Source organism: Gasterosteus aculeatus, chromosome 4 (assembly GCF_964276395.1).
Source record: "Gasterosteus aculeatus chromosome 4, fGasAcu3.hap1.1, whole genome shotgun sequence".
Taxonomy (NCBI): Eukaryota; Metazoa; Chordata; class Actinopteri; order Perciformes; family Gasterosteidae; genus Gasterosteus; species Gasterosteus aculeatus.
The window spans coordinates 22,043,462-22,071,147 of record NC_135691.1 but is presented as its reverse complement, the minus strand read 5'-3'; the positions used below and the strand labels follow the sequence as shown (position 1 = coordinate 22,071,147).

Sequence of the window (27,686 nt, the reverse complement as noted above, 5' to 3'; positions counted from 1 at the left end):
CTGTCTAATTAGAAATACTGTTCAGCATCTTCATGATTCACACAACTCTCTCACAAATGGGGATCCAAACACTTTATTGCAGCTGAAGACGCTCATAGTATGACATGACAGCTTTGGTTGCACTCACTAAGAGTACGGCTCCTCCCAAAAAGCCTATTGATCCGGCCACAATAGAGATCATAGTCATGTGCTCCGTCCCTGCAAGGAGAGGCACACAGGTCAGTTAACTGTAACCACAGTTCATGAATGCACCTCACACTGAACGCCAAGACTTACCATACTGAAAAACAATCCCAAAGAACTTCATGCATATCCATTACTTCAAGTGAGTGAAAAACTCATTCCAACTTGTCAAAAAGATACAGTACATTGTTTTTACGAAATAGCATTAGAACGTCCAAATATGAAGTATAACTACAAATGCAGGATGATGAACTGACAGTCAGATGGGACTCCTGTCGTCCTCTTCCGGTTGATGACCACCACAGGTCCAGCAGACACAACAGCGGCCTTTTTCCCCTCTCTGCCCGTCTGGCTCACTGACCTCTTGGGGCGGTGGTGGTTGGTACAATTCTAAGGCAAAATAAGACTCCGTTGATTATTTCACATCGCAGTATTGCCAACACTGATCAAAGTCAGGAAAGAAAAGTCTCCAAATTGTAGTTAGTGCCAGAGGCTGTAGCATTTTGGCTGGAGGCTTTAATTATGAGAGATTTACACAGATGTGCATCTGCAGCTGCCCTGTTGAAAAGAAGTGTGAAATCTGCTGGCTGACGACAGTCTGGATGTACTGTATGTTATTTTGGATTTTCTAAACCGCTGACACTGTACATCTCCAAGACCAATTTTCTTCGGGACAATAAAACTAAAAGTAACCTAAAGACTCATTTAAATAGCAACACCAGTATCAGGCAACATTATAGGCTGAGGAAGGTGAACGTTAGACTACATAGAACAGCAGCGTGAATGGACCGGTAACAAACAGATGAAACCATGTCAACATTGGCCGGTCTACTTCAGACCCTTCAGTTTACCTTTGAACAGTCCTCGACTTGTCCGCATATGTTGGCCTGGCAGTGAACGTAGAGGGGCAGCCCTTTGGGCATGGTGAACATTTGAATGGAAAATCTGCTCATCTGTGCAAGGCCGTTAACAGAGAGCCAGCGGAACGTGTAGTCCACAGCACAGCTGCAAACAATGAATACGAATTATTATGTACTACAGTTAGAAATGCTATTATATAAATTCTCACTGAGCAGAGATGCCCAGAATCTACAATCCTGATATGACAATACCATCAATATATAAAATTACCTGTTTCAAATCAATAAATAGTCCAACTGAACTAACCACAATCTTGTGTGAATTAACTACATGAAAAATCAATAGTATATTTAAAGTTTTTTTTTCTTTTTTTTTCCCTTTAACACAGATCTTTAGTGCAACATTTCTACCTACCTATGCTCAAGAAGAATAGCCTGGACTGCATCATGCGGGTCGGTGCTCTCAGTGGCCCAGCAAGACTCCACCTGCAGAAGCACATCTGCAGCAAAAGAGTTGTTGCTCTGCAGGGTGACCTGGAAGAACAGGGTGTCTTCAAGCTCCATGGTTACTACATCCCTGTAGCTGGAAGTGAAGGACTCATCGGTGTGCAGGGTCATGGTCAGGCCCAGCTGCAGTGAAGAGTTGAACGCCACCAGGGAGATGGAGGTGAGCCTATAACGACAGCAAGGAGGTGTTCCCATTGTTTCATCATGTCATCTCCTACGCCGCTTATCCTTTACAGGGTTGGGGGAGCTAGAGTCAATCTCGGCCAAAATCGGTTGAGTTGTACACAACGTTCTTTAAATTCCAGCAAAGAGACAGAATATGAAGAAGTTTGTCTCACCACTCCATGTCCACACCGACTTGAGCATTGCGAATATAATGCCGTGGGTAAACACACTTCCAAACTACTTTTAGATCCCGCCTGGTGGTGGTGTGCTCTCTGGTCATGGTCACAGTCAGAGTGTTTTGCAGGACGATGTGAGTTGTGTTCACCTGGACACAACCAGACACACCTAATAAACTGACTTCTAAAGGAGGTTTGAATACAGAGTTATAAGACACTCTGCTCCTAGGGGCAGCAGGTACTTTCCACTTTGAGCACTTTATAATTTAGATATCTTGTTACAGGTTGACAATCGGGAGATACTGGAGAAGCTACCAAAGATATTTCTGCCTCGAGAATAATTTTAATGAGTCATTCAGTTTGAAAACCCATCTTAATTACAGTGACCACTTGAAATATTTCTGCTTTATATTGTCCGGATTTCTCACTCGCTGCAGTTTATCAAACATGTAGTTTCCTCAACCTCAGTAACTATACATAAGAATAAATAAGCTTTTTGGGAAAATCAATGGCTTCTTAAGGTCTCTCATTTTATCTGCATTTATGCTATAATTAGGTCAAGTAATAAGTGTTTTCCTGCACAGAATCAGTCACTCACCCGCCTTTGTGTTCCACATTCGGAAGCGTTCAGTGAGCTGCGGAAGTAGTAGAACACGTCACTCTGATTTACAGTGCACCGGCCGTCGTTCAACCTCACGTCAACCTCTCCCCCGATGTAAGAAGTCAGGTAAGGCTTCGCTATTCCAGCCACCATTTGATGGCGTGGTCCACACTGGCTGAAAAGGCCTTTTTCTGTCAGAGGCAAAGAATCACACATTTAAGGCAACGATAATACAGAAGTTTGTTCTTTTTAAAAAGCAACATCAGAAATTTAACTGAATGCAAATGTCACAGTGGAAGCAGTTCCTCTAGTATCTTTTCTGGCGTCTATAGAATTGTTTATGGGGGCTTTCGCTCACTTCCAAACAAAATTTTCATCTCTTAGCAGATGAACAATTCTACTTCAACTACCAGTCTTGGTGGTGGAAGGGAAGAACCAAAATGATTCAGAGGTTGGAACATGGTTCCATTATTTCAGGGTGGTCTAATGAATACATTACTGACCATTTGTGTTAACATCCTTCTGAGGACCTTTGCTACACATCATTAAGACCATAAGAGTCACAATCTGAACTGATCAGCATGAGACTCTGTTAAACTTATTTTCTTGTCATCTCTGGACTGCTACGGTGAAAGTAAAAAAAAGGCATAGGACACCAGAACACACAATAAAAATTATTATTTCAAATTAGAGAACCCTTATTACCTTGGATTAATGGACGAAACAGCCATTAGCACTAAAAAGATTAAGATGTCAAAAAGCAACATTTACGTATTTGCTTGATTTGACAGTAGTCAAACCAGTCAGCCTGATTTGAGTTTTTGCAGCCCTCCTAATAAAGTCACGGTATCCGATTACTGGGGACCAAATGTACAGGGTAGAACTTCTTTTACTGAATGTGAATACAAACAGAATTTATTTTTTATTTCAGTGGATAAGCTATGCAATGTTTAATTCTTTTTATTTTTTTAAAAGCTTACCGTTGCAAACTGGATGTGAAGCTACAGGAGGCTCCATGATGGAGGTCACGTCGTAGTAGCCATGTTGACACACACAGGTGTAGGAGCCCAGAGTGTTGATGCACAGAGAGTTACGAGGACACAAAGGTCGCTTGGAGGAAGCACACAGATCTGGACCTGACCAACAATTGAGGAAAATAAGATTAAAGAGCCAATGTTTGAAGTCCATCAGACTTTAACCAGTCGAGCTGGTCAGTCATCACCTACCATTCCAGTGAATGACCCCATCTGTGACAGTCACGTCATCAGTCTTCAGGGATTGAATGTAATCCAGCAGATCCCCAACAGACAGGGGCACGTCCCTTTCAGTTTCGGATGCATCAAAAGACATAAACAGAACCTCTGTTTTATCTGGATCGTCTGCTGGCTCAAAGGAAGCCAGCTCAATGCGAACTGGTTGACTGAAGTCTTTCAAGAGCTCATGCAGCTGAATGAACCAAACACATCAAAAGTAGTTTGGATTTGTGAAGGTTCTTTTCAGGTTTAACAGATTTTAAACGATACCTAAAAACGCATACAAAACACAAGCCAATAATTCTCTTATAAAAATCTATTCATGGAAAATCAGTTAAAAAAAAAAAAAAAATTAAATTAGCACAAAAAACACAGCCATGATTTGTAGCGGCCTCTACTGGTCAGGAAATAGTACTGGACCTGCCAACCCTTTTTTCATATCACCTTATCTTTGTAAATCTTTTCCATTTTAGCTCTTGGTTCAGACATGTCATCCAGTAGATCCGCAGGCATGGACCAGGGGACAATCATTGTGAGATCCAGAAAGGATAAATTAAACTGCAGTCCTACAGAAGTCACACGAATGGAAAACCGTTATGTTCATAACGAAAGCTTACAAATCAAACACGATATCGCAAACCAAAAACGTTGTGTTATACCAAAGGGACCTCAGACTGACCTTCATCCAGAACATGTCCAGCAGCCCTGATCTGGAGCCCAAAAGAGGAATTGGGTGTCTCAAAATCCAGGTGTGAACGTTCTGACTTCCATTGTCCCCCACACTCCTCCCACACGTCGAGGAGGTACGTCTTCCCCTTCTCCAGCCCTGGGAGATGCACCTCAGGGTCAGTCACACGGCTGCTCTGCATGGTGGGGCCGTTTTCCACAGACAGCTCGTATAAAAAGGCCACAGCTGGCTGGTGGGTGCGTGGCATCCACAAGGCGGTGGAGTCGTTGGAGCGATATCTGAGCTCAGACACGCCGCGAGGTCCTGGATTACAAACATTATTGGGCCATACGTGAACAGTGATCATGTTTTTGTTCTGGAAAAATACAATTTAACGTCAAACTATTAATAAAAGTTGCGAAATTAAATAGTTACTCCAATAAGAGCTAAAATGAAAATGGGGAGGAGTAACTAAATTCACTCCTGACCCCTATAGCCAAAATGCTAATTATGTTGCGTTATAATTTACCTTTAGCTGGAAGAAAAGAAAAACTGACTGAACAATGACCTGTCAATCAATAAGGATGTTTTCTGCTGGAGAGGATGCATGCTAAAGATCTGCACCCCACTGTGAGGAATCAACAGCCACAAAGTAAAGGATGTGGGCCAAGAGAAAACCTGGCGTTGCCTGCAACAATCAAATTTACTTAACTAACTTTGCAGCACGGACAAAGTGAGTTGCAGAACCACGGCTGTTGGCACAAATTAGCAAAGCCACACACTTTATCTAGCTTTCTTTGTGCAGATAATTACACTATCTCATCCGTTCCTGCATTACCTGTATGTGCGGTAACCACCTTGGAGCTCATGAGCACGTCGTCTCCACACAGCGCCTCCACCTTTGCTTGGTACTGTTTGCATGGCAGCAGCCCGCCCACAGTGGCACTGGTGATGAGCGTGGGACCCTGCAGCACCTCCTCATGGTAGACTCTGAACATCGAGATGGACGAAGTGTTCCTCACCTCCCAGCTTATGGTGTAATTGTCGGGACCGAACGATGTCTGACGTAATGCTCCGATGCTGGAGTCAGCTGAAGTTTGGAGAGGGGATTATGTTAAATCAATACATTATATTCAAGAGGAAGATCAAAATGATTTCTGGGTTTCACAAAAGCTGCTTGTTCTCTGAAATATACAAGTGGCACACACACCACATTTACAGCTTCAACGCCTTTAACTGGCAGCTATTTAAAATGAGCCTGTGAAACTTCTGTTGCGCACCCACTTCCATCTCAGGTGACATTTGTTAAATGCTACAAAATAGTGTAGCACAACAGTAGTCTGCAATAATACACCGCTCAGAATAAGGAACACTTTGAAAACACATCTGAACTCAATGTGAAACAATTATGTGGATACGTTTAATGTCTTAGGAAGGAAAGACTGACATATTTCGATAGAAATACAAATTTTAGCCTACAGAAGGCTTAATTTCATAAACACCATGGAAATTAAAGTGAAACGATTTTGTGGCAGGCTAGTCCATTCTTCCAAAATTCAATTTATGGAGCTCAAAATGCTTCAACATCTTCTGTGGCTCCCATGCGTTTGAATGGATGCTTGGCACCGTTGCGACATGCTCCTAATGAGACGATGGATGGGGTCTTGTGGGATGCCCTTTCAGATCTCAAATCAACACCAATGCAGCAGAAACTGATTAACAACCCCCTCTGCTACCTACCTGACCAGATCAATTTAATTCATGGCATACCCTGATAAAAGATTGTTCCTTTAACTTGAGCAGTGTAGTTGGCAATATAAACTAACATTTTAGATGTTAAGATGGTCACCATAAGCATTTACACAAAGAAAAATTGTACTTTTAAAAACCTCAGTCTGTACTGAACGGAGCAGTAGCCTTTATAAGGAGAGAAAAAACAAAAAATGACCCACATTGTAAGTTCATCAAACCGCTATAGGGCTTACCAGAGTTCCCATCGTTCAGGACCATCTTGCTGTAGCGGGACTCGACCCCCGCCTGACAAACTGTCTGCAAGCCAAATTTAACCTTTGTGCAGGGCTCCAGGTCAGACAAGACAAACTCAAAGTTGTCCTGGACCAAAAAAAGCACCTCCTCTGTGATGTGGTCCACACCATTGAGGTAGAAGGCGGTGAGGAGGAAGAATGAGAACTTCTCCGGGCAGTCCCAGGCCAAAGATAGGCTGTGGCTGTTCCATGACTTCACCGCAAAGTCGTGGGGAATGTCTGGGTCTGTGAGAAGGCATTTTGAAGCAGAATTAACCGATTTATGATCACTTGAGAGAATTGTAAACAAGCTGTGAGCACGCTTAGATAATATCACTTGTAAGTTTGGTAAAATAACAGTTGCATCATCCAGCAAATGAATTAGCATTCACCTCTAAATAATTATTAGTTTGTTAATAATTAGTTTTTGGCCAGTCAACTCTGAGCTGGCTTTGACTGAACGTAGGAAATCTGTGCAAGTGGATAGCATAAGATATGAAACACATTGGTCGAAAAACCAGGAACTAACCAACTTACCTTCAGACAGGGATTTAGCTTTTTACTGGTTTAAAATGAGCTACTCGTGAAACTATGCAGCCGTTCACATAGTTACTCAACACAAAACAGTTGTCGCAAATCACTGCGCACGGCAAGACGCTTGGGGATTGTTTCAAGACACACAAGTGGGTGTGAAATTACAAATATACATATTCTCAGTATTGATTATGAAAATTTAAAAATGCATTTTATTTTCACCTATTAATTATAAATGTCTGTGCATCTTTCCAAACATGAGACTGTACCGGTAATAGTAGCGATGCAGATGAGGGAGTGACTGCCTCCAGTCTCCACACAGGGTACATAGGCACTGCAGGCATTCAGAGCTGTGAAGCGGTAGTGGTTGTTGGTTGTGTTGATGATGGTATCCGTGCCGAGAGCGTTAAAGGAGCCCAGTTCAATGTAGTACAGGGTCACCATGTGGCTGCTGCTGAATGCAGGCCGGTTCTCCCCCCAAGACACCAGCAACATGGATGGAGACCTGGACTCCAGCGCAACGGGGAGTCTCTTGGTGTGGCCTAGGATGAGCAAAAATCAGTTTCCGTCATACAAATAAAAATTAGTTTAAAGTGTTGTGCGCTCAACAAAATTCATTGCAGTCAACATGTTGACATAATGAGTGCAGCACTAAAGAAAAGGTAATCTATCATTTGAGGACATAGTTGTCCAGCATCAGTCTGGTCAAGGTGATTCAATATAGTCTTTTGGACAGGCGGATTAAAAAGCATTGCAAACATTGACATTTTGGGAACTAAGCCCAAATAAGAGTTTGAAGAGAGGATCAACACCCATCTCAAGACCATCAGACTTGTGCAAGGTAAAAAAAAGGGCTACACTTTAAACTCAAATCATCTCACCAACTGCAAGGAAGAAGTCTTCATCCTGATGAAAGAATACTGTTCCATTTTCACATGCAAACACCTCATTGGGACTCATCGAGTCCAGGAAGCCCTGAAGAGAGAACAAGGGATCGTCATAGTTGGCAAAGAGATGGACTGCATCAGCAATTGGATTTGTTCTACCAGATTTACCTTAGTTGCACTGGTTGGTTGCTCTACGGGTTTCTGCTGGCCTCTGACTTCAGTGTCCTTCGTTCCTTACATGAGCACAATTAATTTAAAATGTAATTACAGATTAGAGGATAAAAACATAATTCCAAGTAAAGAGACGCTTACGCGGGGTGAATCTTAAAGTCCATGACTGAACATAGCCTCCGTACTGAAGTGTTAGCTTGTTTTCTACAGCTGGGGGCACCGTTAGAGAGGTAACTTTACCCTCCGCCCTGATGGATTTTAGTGCCGTATCGTTGAGCCAGACGTTTCCATCCTGCCTAGAAAGGTGGAAAATAATTAAGCTTTGGTGCAATCCAACTTTCCCCTTAAAAAGAGAAAGTCAATCCAAATCCATTGCTGTAGATCAGCTCATCACCATATGGACACAACTTGTAAAACTTTAATTGTGATAAGTTTCCCCTTAGACATTTTTCAATTGAAGGCCAGCCTGATCGACTAGGTCCGCAGTTTGTCTAAGGTCCAGTTTCTGGCCAAAAGTATATGGACACCTCATTCACGTGTACTTTGGATCTGGTGCTTTTGACTCCAGAGTCAAAGAAGTGTAAAATTAAAACCATTATGATAATCCCATTTGAAGTGTCAACATTCTGATGTCCCAGTGCACAACTGGAGAGCCACAAAGAAATAGTTTGGGTAGGAATGAACTTGACTTTGTAACTGGCAAAGATCCACACTACACTAAAAGTGAAATGAGAGCTGGACCTGATCACCTTTAATTAGCATTCGACCTCACGAACATACTTGACTGAATGGAAACAACCCTGTGGACTTCCTAGATGAGCAGAGGCGGTTAAGGCTGCAGACAGGTTTATGGTTTTGGCGTGGCATGTTTAACAGTTATGGGGTCCTCATACTTCTGACCACCGTCAAACAAATGAAATGCTGCATTCCATAAAAAGGAGAGTGTATTCAAATCTCGATCTGGTGCCATTGCAGCTTTTATACTTCTTCCAATACCACAGATTTGAATATCATTTTGTTGAGGTAATAAGAATGTCCGAGACACTCCAGAACAACAATAACAATAGTATTGCAGTGCACTGCGGATGACACTTTGAACACGTCAACTTGCCAGAAGCAAGACCCTAAAAGTGGACTGGCTGCATGTTACTTTCAGCATCTGGCAGAAACTCATTGGAAACGTCTCTGCATAATGTAGTTTTCACACCTTACAACAAATATATGACCTAGATACGTACAGGAAGGGCCATCATAAAGGTGTATCTGACTTTATTCATTAAGTTTTATAATAATTTTTCTCCTGGGATAAGCCGACAGAAGTCTCTATAAATTTGAAAATGTAAATTCCTGCTAAGAGCTCATTTTAAAGTGCTATGTTTTACTAACCTGGTTGGCTGGTTGTTTTTCTGCTTTATACCTGCATGACGTGGCAGTCAGCAAGGTATAGCGACATTTTACAAACGGCGCCCCATATTATTCTATTTCTTTGTATTAATAAAAGTAAAAATAAAAGTTTATTAAATAAAGTTATGTAATAAACAATGTTATTATTAGGTCAGACAGAAGCCGTTGTGTGTATAAAAGGGGGTGAGATTTGAGATCTAAATTGAGGATGTTATGGTCCTGAAGCTGCCCTTGGATAGCGAGCGAGGTTCCAACCCTGAGGTTTAGCCTCGATTTAAATTTAATTAATGCATTAATTTTGGAGCAATAAACGGTTAATAAAATCCGACAAGGAATGTTACACCATGTCTAAATTGGCAGGGTTCGGTCACATTGAACGCAGTTGCGTTTGTGTAAATGTAGTTTGAGGAGAGGTTCCCTTCGAACAACAACAAAAGCCAAACATGCGTGGTTTCTTCCATTTACCTTTCCAGAGCGCCGCCTTCACTCATCCAGCAGATTGAGAAGGACATGTCGTCACAACGTCCTGCGGGAAACATCATTTGCAATGTCTCCAAATGTAAGTTTGCTTTATCTTAACTGATGTGACGGGCTGCTACTCACCAAATGATATCGAATATGGCACCAGTATGAAAATGATAAACGACAGCTGAAGGGAATTCCTGAAAATATAAAATGGGATTAATCCGCTGAGCTCAAGCGCCATGTGCAAACCGCGGCGGTTACTTGATTTTCCTTACATTGTCACATTAACTCTGTCAAGAAAGGCTTATGTTTTAAAGTGAGCGCTGCCTGGAAGCGTCACACCACTAATGAGTCTCAGGTGTGCGCTGCCGTCACGCACCTGCTCAGATTCACTTCCTGCGTTGATACGGATTTACATCATCACGTTTATCAAAGCACGTTTCATTCACAGAAACATGTTTTTGTTGAGATTACGATCAACAACACGCCATTTATTCAAAGAATAGAATTTAGAAACACCACGGTATAAACGTCATCATTGTTTTCTTAAATGGCGTAGCAGAGGCGAGCTTTGATTACTCGCTGGGTCTCGGTGTCCTGCTATTTACAAGGCCTCGACTAGCCAATCACGGGAGACGGGGATTCCCTCAACTCCTCCCTGACGTCACTGCTGGTCAGCCGGACTGCCGTTTCTGTTGCAGCTGGTACGCAGGAATGCTGCTGCATTCCTCAGGTGTTGTATTGGCTGTACATAAATGCAATAGAGGCTCCGCTGGTTTAATAGATCACCGTATGTCTCACTTTACAGGCACAACGTAAACTATCGTACAACACCTAGTGTATGCGCAAGCATTAGACTACCGTATATGAAGGGTCCCCCAACCACCGAGCCGCAGAGAAATAAAAAATCCTTTTTTTCCATTTGATTTTATTTTTAAATGTAAAATATTTTATTTTGAAAAAATTACCGGATTTCTCAAAATTGAATGCACTTGTCCCTCGTGACACATTTCCTTCTTGACTTATGTGCGGATCTGTTGGTGAGTTTCGATTAGTTCTTGATTCTGATGTTATCTGTCTCCCCAGCGAACACATTTCCGTGGAAAAGAAGTCTGTGGCCGGCGTTAAAAAATGTTTCAAATTCGTTCAAAAGTGAAACCTTTTTTAACGTCTATTTGTAGACATTTAGACCACATTTCAATACGGAAATGTTCCATCCTCTACTTTGTGCTACATCATTATTTTAGAGGTTTACAAAGAAACGACGTCCACATTTGTAAGTTTAAGACCGATATTAAAAATCACGTTGAAATGTGGTCTAAACATAAAAGTCTAAAAATAGACATTGGAAAACTTTCGCTTTCGAATCTGGATACTCTGTAGGCCTACCTGAAATCGGCTCCATCTCCCTCAACGTCACTGGTTCTTTTTAAAGAGAAGTCAGAATGCATTACATTACATGTCCTTTAGCTGACGCTTTTATCCAAAGCAACTTTCAATAAGTGCATTTCAACCATAAAGAAACAAACCTACATTGGCGGCTGGTGGATATTATTTATTTTTTGGTAGGGCCATCAGTTAGGCTACAATTAACATCCCAGTATGATTCAATGCAAAAAAAAGAGTATCAAACACGCATTATTACTTTGCAGTTAAATATTTAACATTTATTGACAATTTAACAATAAGTACATCTTATTCAAACAATTCAGTATATCAATGAATATATGTATATATTAATTATTAAACTATTAAATTAACTTATAAAAATAAAGCTGCTAGAATGGCCCTGCCAATCACCTGACTTGAATCCAATTGAACCTTAAATATTTCAATACTGTTTGTGTAGAAGAATAGGCCAAAATGACACCTGAGCAATGCATTCCATTCCATTACATGTCATTTGACGCTTTTATCCAAAGTGACTTACATTGCGTTTTTAACCCATAGTTTTTATATTTTGCCCGGGGAGCATCAGTTCCGTTCTGCTACACTGTGAAGAATCTATCCAGCCTGCGCATCTGCTGAGTCACAGACAAGTTGTTGTTTCGGAGAGTGGAGGAAGAGGAGGGGAGCAATTAAAAAGTAGCTCAAACAAAAAATACATTATTGGGGCCTGAGCCGACTGCTGAAGTTTATTGTGTTTTATTATAGAATTATTATCATTATTTTGCCACTTCAATCGCCCTTCAATCGCCCTTTTGAGGCCTTTATCATATTCAAAAATTCTTGAATTTCGGCATGTGCATCAGAACTAGTCGCCTAGTGGTAAGATTTTCAGTATACAAAGCCACCATTTTTTTGTCTTTTTCATTGCTGATTTCATTTTATTTCTAATTCAACTGTTATACTGTTTGAAATATACATATGAAAGCGGGGTCAATACTTTTTCTCTCTATCGTTCTATTTTATTACACATAACTTAATGTTTTGTATTTATTAGTTACTGACATTTGGTGAAGATTGCATGTCAATTTGCTCGCTGTATGTGACAAAAATGGAAAATAGGGCTTATAAATGGATGCTGATACTGCGGTGGGAAAATCTATTATATTCACTTTGACTAAACATCAGTAACTGACCTACCTGAAAGACGATTTACAAACTGTACCATCACTTATTCTTTTGTGAAGCCCGCTGCGTTTTCCCTATTTACCTTGGGGGTGACTCTGTGATTACATTAAGCAAAGGGAAGACGACTCGTCCTCTATTAGTGGCCCCGCATCACAACGTCTCTGTCTACTGGACACCACTCAACAAACAAACAGGGCAGCTTTTGTCCAATAAATCTTAACAAGCAAAATTGAAGTCACAAGTATGCACAGTCTGTGGAGAGTTTCAAGCTGCAGGCTAATGGGGGTTGGGGTGCTACGTCTGTTTCTTCCTCTGCTGTACCATAATTCAAGTCAAATCGTGATCTGATCAGCAGGTTCTGGGGGAGAATATCAGTGTTCCAACGCAATATGGAGAGCTGGCACTGTTTGCTGCTGCTGTGCATGCTAAGTTTGGCGCTGGCCTCCAGAGAGGCGACGGAACAGGATGATGACATCGACCTTGTCGGCTTTCTGAGAAGTATCCTTCCTGGGCACCTAGTGAGAGACAAGCCTTTTACCATTAACAAAGACTTTGGGATAAAGTCCCTTAGGGAGCTAGGACGCCCTGCGACCGGCTCAATCTCTCAGCAAGGCAAGGTCAAGCCAGTCCATTGGGAAGCAAACGGGGCGCCTGGACCACTGGTGGTGACTAAAGACGGCCCGATCACGGGGGTTACAGTGGACAAGGCCCATATTTTCTATGGAATACCGTATGCAGACCCCCCTGTTGGGGCTTACCGCTGGAAGCCCCCCAGACCTGCGAGTCCTTGGCTGGGGGTTTATGATGCCTCCTTCCCCAGGGCGGCATGCATGCAGGCCTGCAGCGGCCCCATGGCTGAGGAGTGTCCTCGGATAGTAAGTAACACTGCAACTTCTCACTCTGATTAAAGATGTTGTAAATTTGGTTGATGGTAACAGAGGAACATTTTTTTGAGGACTAAATTCTGCACAAACTGGTACACATTGATTCCCATTGAGGTGGCTCACCCAATTTATGCTACAAAAGTGTTTCTCTCTGCCTGATTTACTTTTTATGCTTTTGGTTTTCCAATTGTAAAATTGTATATTTCCCTAAAAATGCTCTAAGCAGTTGTGCTGGAAAACTGTCAACCTGCTAGATTTAGAATTTAACCTATTTTGGGCAGCTAAAAGGTCTACAGTTTTGTAAAAAATAGCTCTCAAGTGTGTTTCATACCACCGATTAAGCTATTTGAAGAGCTCTACACTGTTTGATCTGGTTTTACTTATTAAGAAATTAGAAAAAATTAGCTACTTCATAGTTAATTTAGTCCATTGGATAATTTAATATTTGTAGTCTCCCACAAAAAGAAATTAAGGTTAGCACCAAGTAAACATTTTAACAAACTGAATGATTATTTCCTCTGATGTCCCAAAAAGGTGAGCGAGGACTGTCTCTACCTCAACGTCTTTGTCCCTCTGGATGTGGACTTCAGCTGTCCGCTGGTGGCCCCTCTGCCCGTCATGGTGTGGATCCATGGTGGGGATTTCATCGCTGGCTCTGCCTCCAAGCCGCTGTACGACGGGCGCTTCATCAGCAACGCCACCAAAAGTGTTGTGGTGAGCCTGGAGTATCGACTGGGTATGAAAGTTCTCCTGCGCTTTGCTTTTATTGAGAATATCCCCGCGTAACATGTGTGTTAAACGCATAACACGCAATTATAATAACAGTGTATTTGCCAGTATTCTTTCCCTTAAAGCACTGGAGCTTTGTAGTTGGCTTGTCGGCGGGGATTTTAGTTCAAATAACAGTATTGTGGAGCGCCTACCTGCATGCATGCGTGCGTGCCTGTGTTCTCAGGCGTGCCTGTGTGTGTGACTGTGCATGTGCGCGAGACAGCATGAGGCTGGCTAATGTTTGCGTGTCTTAAATGATAAACTTGTTGCCCGAAAATAGAAGCAGAGATGTGTGGACGATAATTCGGAGCTCAGAGGAAATGAATGTCTTGCTGGATTCTATTATGTCTGATAATGCGACTTTGTGCTTGATTTAAAGGCGCTTTTGGGTTCCTCGTATCGGGCAAAGACGCCCACTCAGCTGTTGGGAATTACGGGATCTTGGATCAGCAGGCTGCTCTTCTTTGGGTCCAGCGCAGCATTGCAGCGTTTGGAGGTGATCCCAGCAAGGCAAGCAAACACACACACACACACACACACACACACACACACACACACACACACACACACACACACACACACACACACACACACACACACACACACACACACACACACACACACACACACACACACGCACACAGATTTTATTGTCATTGTGCAACAGCAGGGGTGCCCAGTAGGTCGATTGGCAGTACCAGTCGATCGCGTGCCATCGCTGAAAAAAATAACGTCACGCATGAGCGGTCTACCGCGGGAGATGACTGGAACTAATGCTAACTACCGATCCTTGCTTACTAACGGACGCATTTAATTTCATTCCAAAGCAAACCAGGCTGACTCCAGTAAGGTAATGACCAAGAATGTGCGGGATGCTTGTGGCGATTTCCTCGTGACAGATGAGAGGCTCGTTGTTTTCTTCATATCGACTCTACAGCCGGTAGCTACGGCCCCCCGGAGGGGGGGAGGGAGGGTAGATCACCATGACTAAAGTTAGTTAGTTGAACAGTAGCTTGCGAGCCGGAAAGCACCCCTGCCACAAGGCAGGGTGTAATACTGAGTAACGCGAGTAACAAACTCATTTCAATTTCAGTAATTGTAACTGCGTCAATTTATTTAAAAAAATACTTGGATACATTACATGTCATTTAGCAGACGCTTTTATCCAAAGCGACTTACATTACACTTTAAACCCATGGCTTTTTGACATTTTTGCCCAGGGAGCAATTAGGGGTTAGGTGTCTAGCTCAGGGACACTTCGACATGGAACATGGGGCAGCCTGGACTCGAACCACCAACCTTGTGCACACCTTCTCTAACCCCTGCGCCACGACGACCCCACATGCTCATTGCCGCTAAAAGTAGTGGAATTACAGTAACGCGTTACTTTGTAACTTTGTAACTTTGTACTTTGTACTAACTTTGTACTTTGTAACGCGTTACTCCCAACACTGGTTAAAGTGTTACTCTGGCTTTTTTTAATCTTTACTCTAGGCATGTTATTGTGTCCAAGTCACTGACATTCATGAAACTGGTCCAGTATTGTGGGAGAAAGTAAACATGAGGGGAATTTAGCTTCATTGATTCACTGAATCGAATCTCGTATGTTCACGAGAAGTGCTTGTTGTAGCCACTGACAGGCTTTTTTATTAGACATGTCTGACAACATTGCTGAGACTCATAATCTATGTATTTTCTTTGTCATCAGGTGACAATATTTGGGGAGAGTGCAGGTGCTCAGTCGGTGAGTCTTCACCTGATGATCCAGAGCAGCAAGCCCCTGTTCAAACAGGCCGTCCTGCAAAGTCTGCCATTCTCCATCCCGCTGAAGAGCAGGTGAGGAACCATCGACTTGGAGTTGACACTTGTTACTGATGTGTGCCTCGCTGAAATGTTGAGATACCACCGGTGTGATTTATGTCTGCCTGAGCTGTTGCTTTACTCAAACCGTGCAGATGTTCCCAGCATGCTCACAGACAACTCAAAGCTGAGCTATAATTTTCTCTGTCTTTCTCCCAGACACGACGCATTGAAGCTGGGGAAAGACTTCGCCAAACAGACAAACTGCTCTGTGAGCGACATCGTCTGCCTGCTGTCTCTCGCTCCGCAGGCCGTCCTGGCCGCCCAGATGAAAACAAGTAGGGCGCCGTGAACACAAGCCCACACTCGCCAAATTTAGAGAGACTCTCTTGGGCTCCCCACACAGTTACACAAGACTGCAGGATAGAGTGCCGTTTATCTGTGAAAGATTATGAAATAAACATTTTTATCCTGAGCACTGGCATAAAAAATCATAAAAACAATCGGCCTCCAAAGGGACTTTACTGCCTCTCAGCACCAAATGACTGTAATATGTCTGCAGGGCTGACAGGGTTGATTGATAAGCATCACTGACTGTGTGATTAGGTCATCTGCTGCAGTTTTCTGCTACTCTGAAAAAATAAAACAAAAACATATCTGTGACGAGAGATTTTAGCTATGATCTTTTTCTATTTTATATATATTTATCCAGCCGGGAAATTCCTGTTAAGATACAAGGCACAAGCAGTTTTACATAAAAACTTTCTTGCATTTAAGGACTTGCAAATGCTTCAAGGCAATACAATACAGGATATACCAGCAATACCAATAACACATTCTATCTGAATCAAGTAGTACAACTGCAGCATGTTCTTTGTCATGTTTGTACTTGCAACAAAAGATCAGCTTTACCAAACGCTGTGGGTCTATATCTAGTGCTATGATCACTGGTATGAAAGGATACAATACTGGAGGTATAAGCAGGCAGCTTCTATGCAACGTCTATGCAATTAAGAGCAACATATGTGTTTTCCTGCATGGGTGAGTGTGCATTTGTTACAAAACGTAAATCAGTGTGATATGCAGCATACAGGCTTTTGACCAGGGATTAAGTTGCATGCATGTTAACCATAATGGCTTGAGGAAAGTCTCAGGATAATTATTGTAGTGTTTAGCATGGCGATGTTTACCTCTTTCCTTTGTCTCTTAATGAATAACCTCACGGCAGAGTGTACTTTCAATCTCACCAATATGTCTTTTGATCTCAGGTTCCAAGGTTGTGAACCCGTTCAGGTTCCTTGAGGTGTTTGAGACGTGGGGTCCTTTTATTGATGGGGAGTTCATAAAAGAGCAAGCTGTCACTGCATTCCAGAAGGGCCACTGGCAGAAAGAGAAGCCGGTGCTGCTGGGTAAAAGACTCACACACACAGACATGAACATACAGTATGAGAAAAATGGAACCTTGAAAGGTGCCTCAAATACTGCTGATAACTGAGTACAGTTTGTCAGAGTGGCTGAATTGGCAAAGATTATCCATCCATCCATTGTCAAACCTCTTATCCTGCACACAGGGTCGTGGGGGGGTGGAGTCTATCCCAGCCAACTTCGGGTGATAGACGGGGTACACCCTGGACTGGTCGCCAGCCAATCGCAGGGCTACACAGAGACACACAACCATTCACACATCTACGGGCAATTTAGAGTAACCAATTAACCGGATGCAAAGATGATCTTCTGTAACAATTCCCCAGTGAAGCAAAATATTTGCGTAGTGTACAGTTACAAACAACTAAATTTCTAACCACTACTTGAACTACATTGACTACTGGTCCCTGGAAACTGATTAGGAAAACATAGAAGAAAGGAATGGACGGAAGATATCCACTCTCCAATTTTTTGAAGCGTTACTTTTGCACCATGATCTGTTTGCCAATGTTTCATTAAAGATTTATACTTAACATTGTGGTAATATACGTTTGCAATCCACAGTATTATATATTAGAACCATTTAGCTATTCTAAAAATGTAGAAGCAGCAGATGCAGAACTCATTTTTGTACCATGTGGGCTCATCAATATGAAAACACATTTTCTTTGCCCTGTGAGATTTATGGTAAAGAACCACATATTTTCCTGCAGTGAAATAAGTTGAATAAAAGCCATTTACAATCTTAAAGCTTGAAAAGGAATGACAAAAAGCCCCCCGGGTACCTGTTAGCGCTGACGCAGGCTCTGTTCTCCGTCCTACAGGTACAACTTCAGAGGAGGGCGTGATCTTTGCGTACGGAGTCTTCAATAAGCCGGTCTCCGCATTGGAAAGCGCTGTGTACGTCACCGCCATCTTTAAACAACACGCACTGCGGATCCTGCACAAGTACCTGCCCCTGTACAGGGATGCTGACCGCAGGGGTATGCTGGCTCAGGTAACACAAGTCTTTTCATTTTCAGCAGATTTAGAGCTCCAACACATTTTCACTCCCGACTCACCGTTTAGTCAGTGGCCCTATGCCTCAAACCACAATGCCCAAGTCTTTTTCTAAAGTAACCATCCCGAATACTACATTTACAGTGTCTTCCAACGTAGGTTTACTAGCCTTCGGGGTGATCTGGTTAGGTTTACCCAAAAAGCTTAGGACGAGTTAAAAATCAGTAGGCTAAAAAAAAGTTTCCTTGTGAAAAGCCCTGTGTTTGTTTGAATCTTGCTGTTTATGCCACATGTGTTTCTCGGAGTACTAATGAAGTTGGCAGGTTCATGTTGGAGTTAGTTGAAAGACTCGGTGCGTCTCAAACAGAGACCTGGTATCTGATACCGAGGGGTGCTGACTAACTGGTTTAGTCCAATCGAGGATTCATAAACACACTTTAGTGATTAGTGATGATTTAGTGTTAGGGTCCAGAGTAATCTCATTTGTAGAGTTACTTGTTGAAGTAAACAACAGGAGGTGGCAGCAAAGAGCATATATTTTAGTTCATATTTATGTTTGAATGAGCACCCAATCTATTTAAAGCTGTGCTCGGCAAGTATACCAATAAAGTGTCTCCAGTTTCAGCTGTTAGCTATCAGACTAACTAACATATCTCAAAAAGACTCTTCTCAATTTCAAAGACTCTCAATTTGTAGCAATATTAACTGTCTACAAATGACTTTTTGACATTTTGGATCGTTGTTTGTCAATCTTTTGGTCAGTGCTGTCTTATGGTCGGCTCAGGTTACCTGGAGTTTCTGCGCCAAAGTTCTCCTCTCAAATGGCTCTTTTAGGAGAGATTATGGTCGGTTCTTCTACATCTATAATCAGCATTTGATCAAACTGCTTCACTCCTGTGGGCCATTTCTCCGACAAGTAGACAGCTCTAACTGTCTACTTGTCACATGACGTGCAACTTACTATTTCATCATATTTTACAAATAAAGCTAGGTACATTTCATATTTCAAAAACACAAATATTGAAAATTTGTATAATCTTATTTAAATTTTTTTTTTTTTTGTGTTAGGTGCTAATCAACTAATGTTAAAATGCTTTCTTGCAATATTTCCACTTGGCTGTTCACTCCTTGTCTTGGTTATCATTCATGTATATCACAGTGGAAACCTTTAGTAGTTTTCTGTCAGGCTTTTACCAAAGAAAAGTGCAAGGCGGCGGCCTCGGGGGCGGCACAGGGGGTCAGGAGGGGACGTCCCTGGACATGCCACAGCTCACCGTGCACCAAGTACAACTGCAGGTTGGACTTCATCACGTTCTGCATCGCTTCGGAAAAAGGCATTTCTCCAGAGTATCAGGGAGGTCAGCACAAATGTTGCAAAGCTTGGTTGTGTAGGGAAACCATGGAAAGTTTCTTCACGTGATAGAAAACATGTAGCCCTGTCAAAATCATCTTGGCTTCATTTGTAGAGAGGAAGTGTTTGGTTCCCCTTATTTAATGTAAAAGTAACTGTGCTGGGAAAAAGTGGAGCTTGTTTGTTGAGGGACAGATAAGAGACATGAGGGAGAATGATGTTGAAACTAGTGACGTGCCAAATAGAAAGCACTTTTCTCTGTTATCGTAGCGTCTGACTAATGCTGCCTGTCTAATTGGTGCAGATGCTCCAAACTAAAACTGCTAAATAAACAAGCAAGGACCGACTGTAACCCAGACGCCATTATTCAAAGCTCCAGAGTTGGAAAATGTGACTTTGGTGTGTTTGTGAGCAGAGAGTTGTGATGAAACACAACAATGGACGCTACAAAGAAGATTTGAATGGTATTTGGTTTTCGTTGTTGTATTTTGTTGCATAACAACAAAGAGCCAAGAAAATATGAAGAAATTATTTTTCTGATTATTGCCGATAACACATGAAAAATACCAGGAAAAATGCCCCATATATGGTTCCGTGTATAACATTACTCCGTCTGGTCGACAGGGGGGCACAGACCGTCGCGAGCTACTTTTCACTCAACGTTTCAATCCAACGGATGGCGATCTACCCCCCCCCCCAAACCAATCAATATAAAAAAACACAACGAGCCTCTTGTCTGTCAGAAGCGATCTGAAAGTGACATGATTTTTTTTTTTTTCAAAGGCAGGTGATCTACCGGCACTGCGTTGGTGAACAACCTGGTCCTCCTGGTCTAACCAGGAATCAGGAATCAGGAAACATTTATTGCCAAAATATGTCAAACATACAAGGAATTTGTCTTGGCAGTTGGTGCGCATGCACTCACAGAGTGCGACCCCCAGTGGACTTTCTAGGAATAGCAGCTACTTTTATAGAAATGCAATTTATGTCTTTCTGTAATTCTCACACCGCACTGGACTCACCCGGCGGGTCGGATTGGCCTTGAGTTTGACACCTGTGCTTTAGTTTAAGATTCGTAACCCATACAAAATGCTGTAGCAGTCTGCATGATTCACTGTTGAAAACTAGACACTAAATATGCACGTCTGCCACCTTGATAAAAGGTCTCAATATCGAAATGCAGACACAAAAATGTATGCATTTCCTTTGCTGCTAACAACTATTATTCAAGTTTACTGACAAAATGTAAAGTTCAGAGAGAAATCTGCAGCTCATACTGTAGAAGGCAGCTTTTGATCAGACGGGTAAATTGCATATGATTAACAATATTCCTACTGATGCTAGCTATATATATACGCTATATACTTTTAGACCGTAACATGTCATTGGTCAGAAACGGCTAATGTGCGGAGCATCACCCCAGAAGAAATGTCCGTATTGAAAATAGTGTGATGTTCACAGTACAACCATTACAGGAAATGGACAGATTCAGACAGCAAGGCCACACAGAGTGTGTGTACCAGCCACGGAATAAAAGCCTGTTGCTGTTCATCGTCGTTATTCATCTGGTGCATAACTACTGAACGGAAACATTACAAATATGGAAATAGCTTATTTGAAAAAAAATAATAAAAGAAAAAATAATAAAGAAAAGGAAAAAATGAGGCTACAGTGCAAAATGCTCACAGACTGAAAAGTGAAGACTGACACAATCTGCCACGCACACCCAAACGCACACATGCACCAGTAAGCACCCTTTTGGAGGCGGGCGGCCCTGCACGGGTCGATTTCCCACCCAGCAGGAGCTCGGTGTGTGGCGGGGACCCAGCTGTCTTCTGTGCTCTTTACGGCTTCGAAAACAATCATTTTCTTCTGCTACTGAGATTAGTCTCTGATTAAGACCCGTTTCCGTGAGAACAGGGTAATTCTGAAAGTGTGTGGATACTCTATAACCGCAGAGCCATCAGCTCGGCTCGTTACCTTCAGTAAAAGTTCAGCATCACCATCTTACTGCTCGTTGACTCCTCAAACCCAGTTCTCATCATTTGTCCACAGAGGGAGCTGCAGCTCCAGATTTTTATCAGTCTGACCCAAAACACAGTTTTTTTCATTTCTCCTCCATAATGTGTATGCTGTCAACGCTTTGCTCGCTTTGCTCTACTCGTCTCTTTCACCGCCAAGCATTATTATGTTTGTTTTTTGAATTATAAAGGAATGTTTTTGCAGCATTTAGGCTACATATCCAGAAGTCTCAACTAGCTACAGAGCACGGAGACCCATTTGTAAAATAAATACAGTAAAATGCACACTCTCCTTATCTTGGTGTGGAGGGTAAGTTGAAATCACATGAGGTCCCCTGTTGATAGGAGTTCCGTGTGAACAGGCCCACCTGCTGTGAGGTGAGATGAGCCTCTTCCTTAAAAATCAAAGATGTTGATTATTATTACAAAGGACCCCTATGTAGTGCTTAGCCTGTATTCGTTTTACCAATTTGTACTGAATTGAATACCAACCAACTGTGATGATGAACCATACCTTTAATATTGGCACATGTTTAAAAGCTGCGGTTGATGACATTTTGTGTTTTTTTCCAGTGTTGGAATAGAGAGAGTTGGCTCAGCACAGAGGTTTAATATTCACTCCCAGTTCACGGTGTGGTAGACCGTAGATTCACAACTATAGGCTTTAGCACACACACACACACACACACCTCTCCATGAAGGGCACCACTCCAGAGGACTGGGGGGTCGCCGCACATTTCAACCAGTCGGTCCCAGAGGAGGCTGATGGGGAAAGCTCACAGCTTCGCTTTTCTAGGGTGGTTGTCAGCATTTCACAAACCCAACATTGATTGACGTAAACCAGAATAGCCCCTATTATTATACAAACACACCACTCATCGACCTTTTCAGAATGGAGAGTTTCTCGGTCCTTAACTCTCTTTTTGAAATTGTCAACAACTTTATTTTCCTTGTCGACGGAATCATTGCTCGTCAGCTGCGTGTGAAAAGCTGCTCTCAGTGGGAGATTGATGGAGAACCAGAAGATCGATCTCTGTCATTGCCATGGAGCTGCTGAAGAGGTTCTTTTTGAAGCAGATTGTGTTCAAACTGTTTCATGGACCTCACAGAGAAACCCACATGGATTTTCTGATTGAGTTGATGCAAACTGGTGCAGGCTTTTGGGGAATTGGCATAAAGATCTACTTCCATGTAGACCTCTAAAAGTACGGAAGAGTGCAATAGCCTAACAAGCTGTTTGTTTGGTGAAACGTAGAATTTCATATCAAACCAGAGAAATGATGGAGATACAAAGCAGAGCATTATTATTATAGTCTATTCTATTTTAGAATCAATTGAGGCAACAACGTGTTGCACATCACATGCCCCACATGTGATGTGCTATTTTTTCAACAGCTTTAAAAAGTCGGTAAGTAATGGAAAAGGCAGAGGAGGTGCGAGAAAGTAGGCAGTGGTGGAGGAAAAATATAGAAAAGGGCACGGTAAACATGGATAAGGGGAGGCAGCGTTTATTTACAGAACACTATGCCTGAACACATGATACGCATTACACGAGTTCATTTCTACCTGTGCATGCACCCACGAGAATGTATGTGTGCGTGTGTCATTTACTATCAGTGCTCCGCATTATGTATTCTGTATGGTGTGCTTAATACATTGTGTGTAATATGTATGTATAAATATACATATATATATATATATATATATATATATATAATGTGTGTGTGTGTGTGTGTGTGTGTCCATCAGCTCCCTACAGTGAGCCTGGTTGTTTGTAGGTGTCAGATGTGAGGCTGTGTGGGCGCAGGTTGCATGCTGCCACAAAAGACACTGGTTTCCAGGTAACAGGCAGAAGAAGATGGTCTAGCTTCATACTCTTTATGCACACTGAGAGGGAACAACACTTTGTCCTGCTCTGCTCTCAGCCGGTCTTTATGTAGGTGTTGTGGTAATCAGTGCAATTCATTTCCTCTTCTACAAAACCAAAACCTTCAACAGTGCAAAGCCATTCTTCAACTCATTAATGTTTTACTTTACAGGTGTTTTGCTTAATGCAGTGCTGTTTAGACGTCACCGTGTTGACCAGACATGTCGTATTTTAACAGCTATGAGTGAGACTCTGGAGCCTGGCTCAGCATCGTAATGTAATCCCCTCATCCTCAGTCAGTTGGTTTCTCAGTTATGATGTTTATAAGCCAATGAAAAATTTTTAATACAGTATGTGACCTACCTTGAAACGAGGTAGTAAGGAAAGAAGAGACGTCCATCAACGAACATAAATCCCTTTTATGTACTACTGAAACACTGTGTCTTGACTGACACAAACAAATTAGTTGGTTTGATTCTGAGTCAAAAGTTATTTTTTCACTTCTAAGATTGAAAAAAGGAAAGCAAATGTGACATTGGGGAAGGAAGAAATAAGGAGCAGAGAAAAGGAAACAATCCTGCGTAATCCAATATTGCTTTATATGTGCTGGGACAAGCAGCTCTGCGAGGCGATGCCATATTACAAATAGGATAACAATAACAATGTCAACAGGGTGGGGGTTGGTTAGTAAGGGAAAAGTCAGACCTTCACTCATCAACACATACACGGTGGTTCACCCGCTGAGAACCGTAAATGTCTGCATGAAGCATCCAATAGCTGTCATTATAGTTAATCTAATAATAAATAAATCTCAATCGTCTGGTGGCACTAGTGAAAATTTGCAAAGATCAGCAAAGTCATTGGCCTTCATCTTGAGGAACATGCATGCCTGCACAAAATATAGTCGCAGCGGGCAAAAGCTGTTATTATAATAAATTAAATCCTCACAATTTTAGTGCAGCATCAAAAGTAGTCTGGACCAAACTTGACTGACCAAATATTGAGCCTATAGCCAGTAGCATGGCTCAGTTTAAATATTTGAAAATGTCTAACCAGCTCTTTTTGTTTCTTGGTTTTCCTCAGATTGTCACAGACTACGTCTTCCATTGTCCATCCAGGAGCTCGGCGCGTGCTGGCACAGCAACTGGCAGCAAAGTGTGGATGTACATGTTTGACCACGTGGCATCAGACCCTCGCGTGTGGTCCGGCCTGACTTTCTGCTACGAGCACGCCTGTCACGGCGCCGAGCTGCCCTTTCTCTTTGGCTCTGCTTCGGTGGCCAACTTCACGCTGTCATTATCAGAGAAGCTGCTGTCCAATCGGATGCTGTGCTACTGGGGCGCCTTTGCACACACTGGTGACCCTTCCTCCCGGGCCCAACAGACGACTTTCTGCCACCAGCAGCGTCTGCCAGTTTGGCCGCGCTATGCCGACACCAGCAGCTGGCTAGTCATGAACCTGACGGTGCGTTCACATGCACAAGTGGGAACCAGGGACCATATATGTGACTTCTGGGACCATCTTGGCATCTATTATTGAGAGGTAGTGGATTATTGTCGGACCGCACAAATCCGTGGTTTTATTACGCAGTTTACCTTAACCATCGCGGTGTAAAATAAAGTTTGACTGATCGTGTTATCGGCCACATCAGGTAAACCCCAGCGTTATTATGATGTGTTCACATGTGGTCTCTTAAAATGTAGTTTTAGTGGGAAACTTAAATAAATCCTTTTTTACAGAGATTTTTTCATAGTTACATAAAAACATCACGTTAGATGTTAGAAGATTTGTTTTAATCAATTAAAATATAAATATCTTGTATTTCCTCATTTTATTTGTGTGCCTTTATGAAATAACATTATTAACTTCTTTAACAACGTAAAAAGAGAACATTTACGACTGTGATGCATTCCTAACCCTGAGTTTCTGATCCGTTACACCACTATTGAGGAGCAACAGGCTCGGCAGGGACGTGGAGGGTTACTTTGTATTGAAGTACCAATGATACATGCTTTTATCCTCGTCCCTGAGACTGCCACTTACGTCACTAAATCTAGTTAAAGAGTTCATCATGAAAATACAGATTTCGCAGCATTCGCAAATTACCATTTGAGCTTCGCTACCAAGCAGCATTATTTCAATAAATCTGCAGCTTTTAGGAAGAAAATGTTATAATGGTGTCCTCTCTTCAGAGAACAAATGTCCATATCCATCTAAAAGATATAAACTTTCTGTGATCTTCTATTGTTCACCAGTAGGTTGTGCCTCTCCAGTCAGAGCCACGAAGATACAGTACGTTCCGTTCAACCTGAATGAGTTTAGAGTGGTTCACCTTCAAGCCTCAAAAGCTTAATTAACAAAAGCTTTAAAAGGAGGTGGGAATAGAGAGACATTCGTTGGCACAAGTTATCAAAATAAGTTAATCAAAAAGAAGTGTCCTGAGACCTGAGAAAAGGGTCAGTTTTCTCTTTTCAACCGCATTTGTACATCAAATCAAATGTACAAGTAAAATGAAATGCTGGTGTATTGTGGTGTGCGTTTCTGTTCAACTTCAATAATCTGTACTGGTGTAAACATCCTGTATGTGGCAGGTGATTGTGTCTAAATGCTTTAACTGATTTTATTTCAGGTTTGAATACCACAGCTCATGTCAAATATGCAATTTACTTTTGTAGATCATTTATGTCCAAGGTAAGATATAAGATGTGTTTTATTAAAACGCTTAATTTCTCATGTCAGTGGTACTTTTATTGAAAGGCTAGGTTTAGGTTTTGGTCCCCTGCTTCCTAATGTTATCAGCCAATTAAATCAGTAAGCAGGGCCTGCTTGGTAGGTTTAAAAGTTATCATCTAGTCACATGGTTGATTGGTGATAAGAAAAAAAAAAGACTACAGCGAGCCTAGTGGCTGTAACATTTAACCACAAACACAGCTTTTCTGTGTGAAAGTAATATCTTTAAAAAAGCTTCATTACATTCCTAATACGCAGGCAACAGGAAGAGATTTTGGCATCAGGGGTGCTATGGCTTGGTTTTTAGTCTGACTATTATTGACCAATCGTGTTCGAGTAGGCTTTGTCTCAGGTCTGTCTGGAGGAGAACAGTGGTGGAAGATGCAATCTCAGGACCCATCGACTACCATCAGAAGATGCCAGCAAATTGTATTGGTTTAAAATTAGCTTGTTTTTTAGCTGGCTACTTGAGAAAACAATCCCATATCTCCAGTTGCTAACAATAAGCAGGGTACCGATGTTGAAGCCTTGGCTTTAGATTTTCCGCTGGCTACACCTGAATTCTAGAAATGTAGTCCCCTGCAGCTGTTTTCGGTGAAAGTTCAGATAAATCCACTGTATCAGCACCAGATGATAGCAGAAGTGAACAGCAGTGAACACAGAGATTTTAAAGAGCCAGTCATATTTTTTTCTCGACCAAAACCTGGTAAAGATTTGATTTTTCCAGAGCTGTAGTTCCACGAGCCCGGTGCCGGTCTTCCACGCGACGGAAACCACCCCACAAGAGTCCCAGATTTCCAGCGAGAGCTAACCGGTTGCCACCGGAAACCGCGACACTTTCCAGGGCACGGGGCCCTCTCTCTCACAAGGAAAACCGGCCCCCCCCCCCCCCCCCATCTTCTCGGGAACCGTTTGCCTCATTGCACTGGCCGCTTCGTGGCACTTATCTTTGCCACTCCACGCTCAGGGATCTGAACCTGACTGCTCTTATAACATCTCCACTTCAGCCTTCAAAGTCCTTGTTTGAATATTTGCTACTACTACCCGCTGCAGCTCCAGAGTTCCATGCTCACCGCAGCTTTCCTCCTACTCGTTGTGGCCTAACCCTCAACGGCTGGATATGGGCCTGGCGCTTCAGTCTCATACATATCAGGGCTAGCGGATTCAGTAGATGAGTTGTTGTTACTCACTCCTTAGCGGATTCCGACTTCCATGCCCACTACTGTCCAGCGGTCTATGTTGAACGACAACTTTTCTGGGGTTGAGCGTCCGACATTTCATTCATCTGAAGTTCTGCTTGCTCTGCCCAAGGGTCTCCTCACTTTCAGATGCTAACCACTGAATCATATTGGGTGACAAAAAGTGAC

General features: G+C 42.3%; 2 protein-coding genes and 1 long non-coding RNA gene across 5 annotated transcripts; 2 read left to right on the top strand and 1 right to left on the bottom strand.

Annotated features, from left to right (window-relative positions):
• Positions 1–57: 57 nt before the first annotated feature.
• LOC120817111 (uncharacterized) lies at positions 58–10,268 on the bottom strand. Of its 2 annotated transcripts, XM_040172946.2 has the most exons (19): positions 10,173–10,268; positions 10,036–10,094; positions 9,898–9,958; positions 8,170–8,324; positions 8,026–8,090; positions 7,852–7,945; positions 7,240–7,512; positions 6,398–6,682; positions 5,251–5,502; positions 4,425–4,736; positions 4,190–4,311; positions 3,719–3,938; positions 3,473–3,628; positions 2,490–2,683; positions 1,889–2,040; positions 1,459–1,716; positions 1,035–1,188; positions 441–573; positions 58–198 (listed from the first exon to the last, which is right to left on the bottom strand). In XM_040172946.2, coding segments are annotated over exons 1-19 (3,072 nt in total). In that variant the 5' UTR covers positions 10,175–10,268; the 3' UTR covers positions 58–73. The 2 variants fall into 2 exon arrangements, with proteins under 2 accessions (XP_040028880.2, XP_040028878.2); XM_040172944.2 differs by having other exon boundaries at positions 10,036–10,180.
• LOC144406181 (uncharacterized) lies at positions 1,573–2,400 on the top strand. Its single transcript, XR_013467380.1, has 2 exons — positions 1,573–1,710; positions 2,176–2,400. It is a non-coding gene; the product is annotated as an uncharacterized LOC144406181 (long non-coding RNA).
• Positions 10,269–10,882: 614 nt separating the features above from the next.
• Positions 10,883–26,322, top strand: LOC120817112 (cAMP-regulated D2 protein). Of its 2 annotated transcripts, none has more exons than XM_040172947.2 (9): positions 10,883–10,937; positions 12,824–13,346; positions 13,890–14,091; positions 14,506–14,636; positions 15,835–15,962; positions 16,146–16,264; positions 17,195–17,335; positions 18,176–18,348; positions 24,673–26,322. In XM_040172947.2, the coding sequence occupies exons 2-9, from the start codon at positions 12,861–12,863 to the stop codon at positions 25,126–25,128; spliced, it is 1,836 nt and encodes a 611-aa protein (XP_040028881.1). In that variant the 5' UTR covers positions 10,883–10,937; positions 12,824–12,860; the 3' UTR covers positions 25,129–26,322. The 2 variants fall into 2 exon arrangements, with proteins under 2 accessions (XP_040028881.1, XP_040028882.1); XM_040172948.2 differs by having other exon boundaries at positions 10,888–10,937; positions 12,827–13,346.
• Positions 26,323–27,686: the final 1,364 nt, after the last annotated feature.

What these genes read in the sequence shown, in the direction of transcription:
- LOC120817111 (XM_040172944.2), bottom strand. Translation starts at nt 10,138, where the DNA reads ATGGCGCTTGAGCTCAGCGGATTAATCCCATTTTATATTTTCAGGAAT. An exon ending in GCCATATTCGATATCATTTG is followed by an intron (nt 9,959 to 10,035) that starts GTGAGTAGCAGC and finishes TGTTTCCCGCAG; the next exon opens with GACGTTGTGACGACATGTCC. An exon ending in GACAGGAGTCCCATCTGACT is followed by an intron (nt 199 to 440) that starts GTCAGTTCATCA and finishes CTCTCCTTGCAG; the next exon opens with GGACGGAGCACATGACTATG.
- LOC120817112 (XM_040172947.2), top strand. Translation starts at nt 12,861, where the DNA reads ATGGAGAGCTGGCACTGTTTGCTGCTGCTGTGCATGCTAAGTTTGGCG. An exon ending in GAGCCTGGAGTATCGACTGG is followed by an intron (nt 14,092 to 14,505) that starts GTATGAAAGTTC and finishes CTTGATTTAAAG; the next exon opens with GCGCTTTTGGGTTCCTCGTA. An exon ending in TCCATCCCGCTGAAGAGCAG is followed by an intron (nt 15,963 to 16,145) that starts GTGAGGAACCAT and finishes TCTTTCTCCCAG; the next exon opens with ACACGACGCATTGAAGCTGG.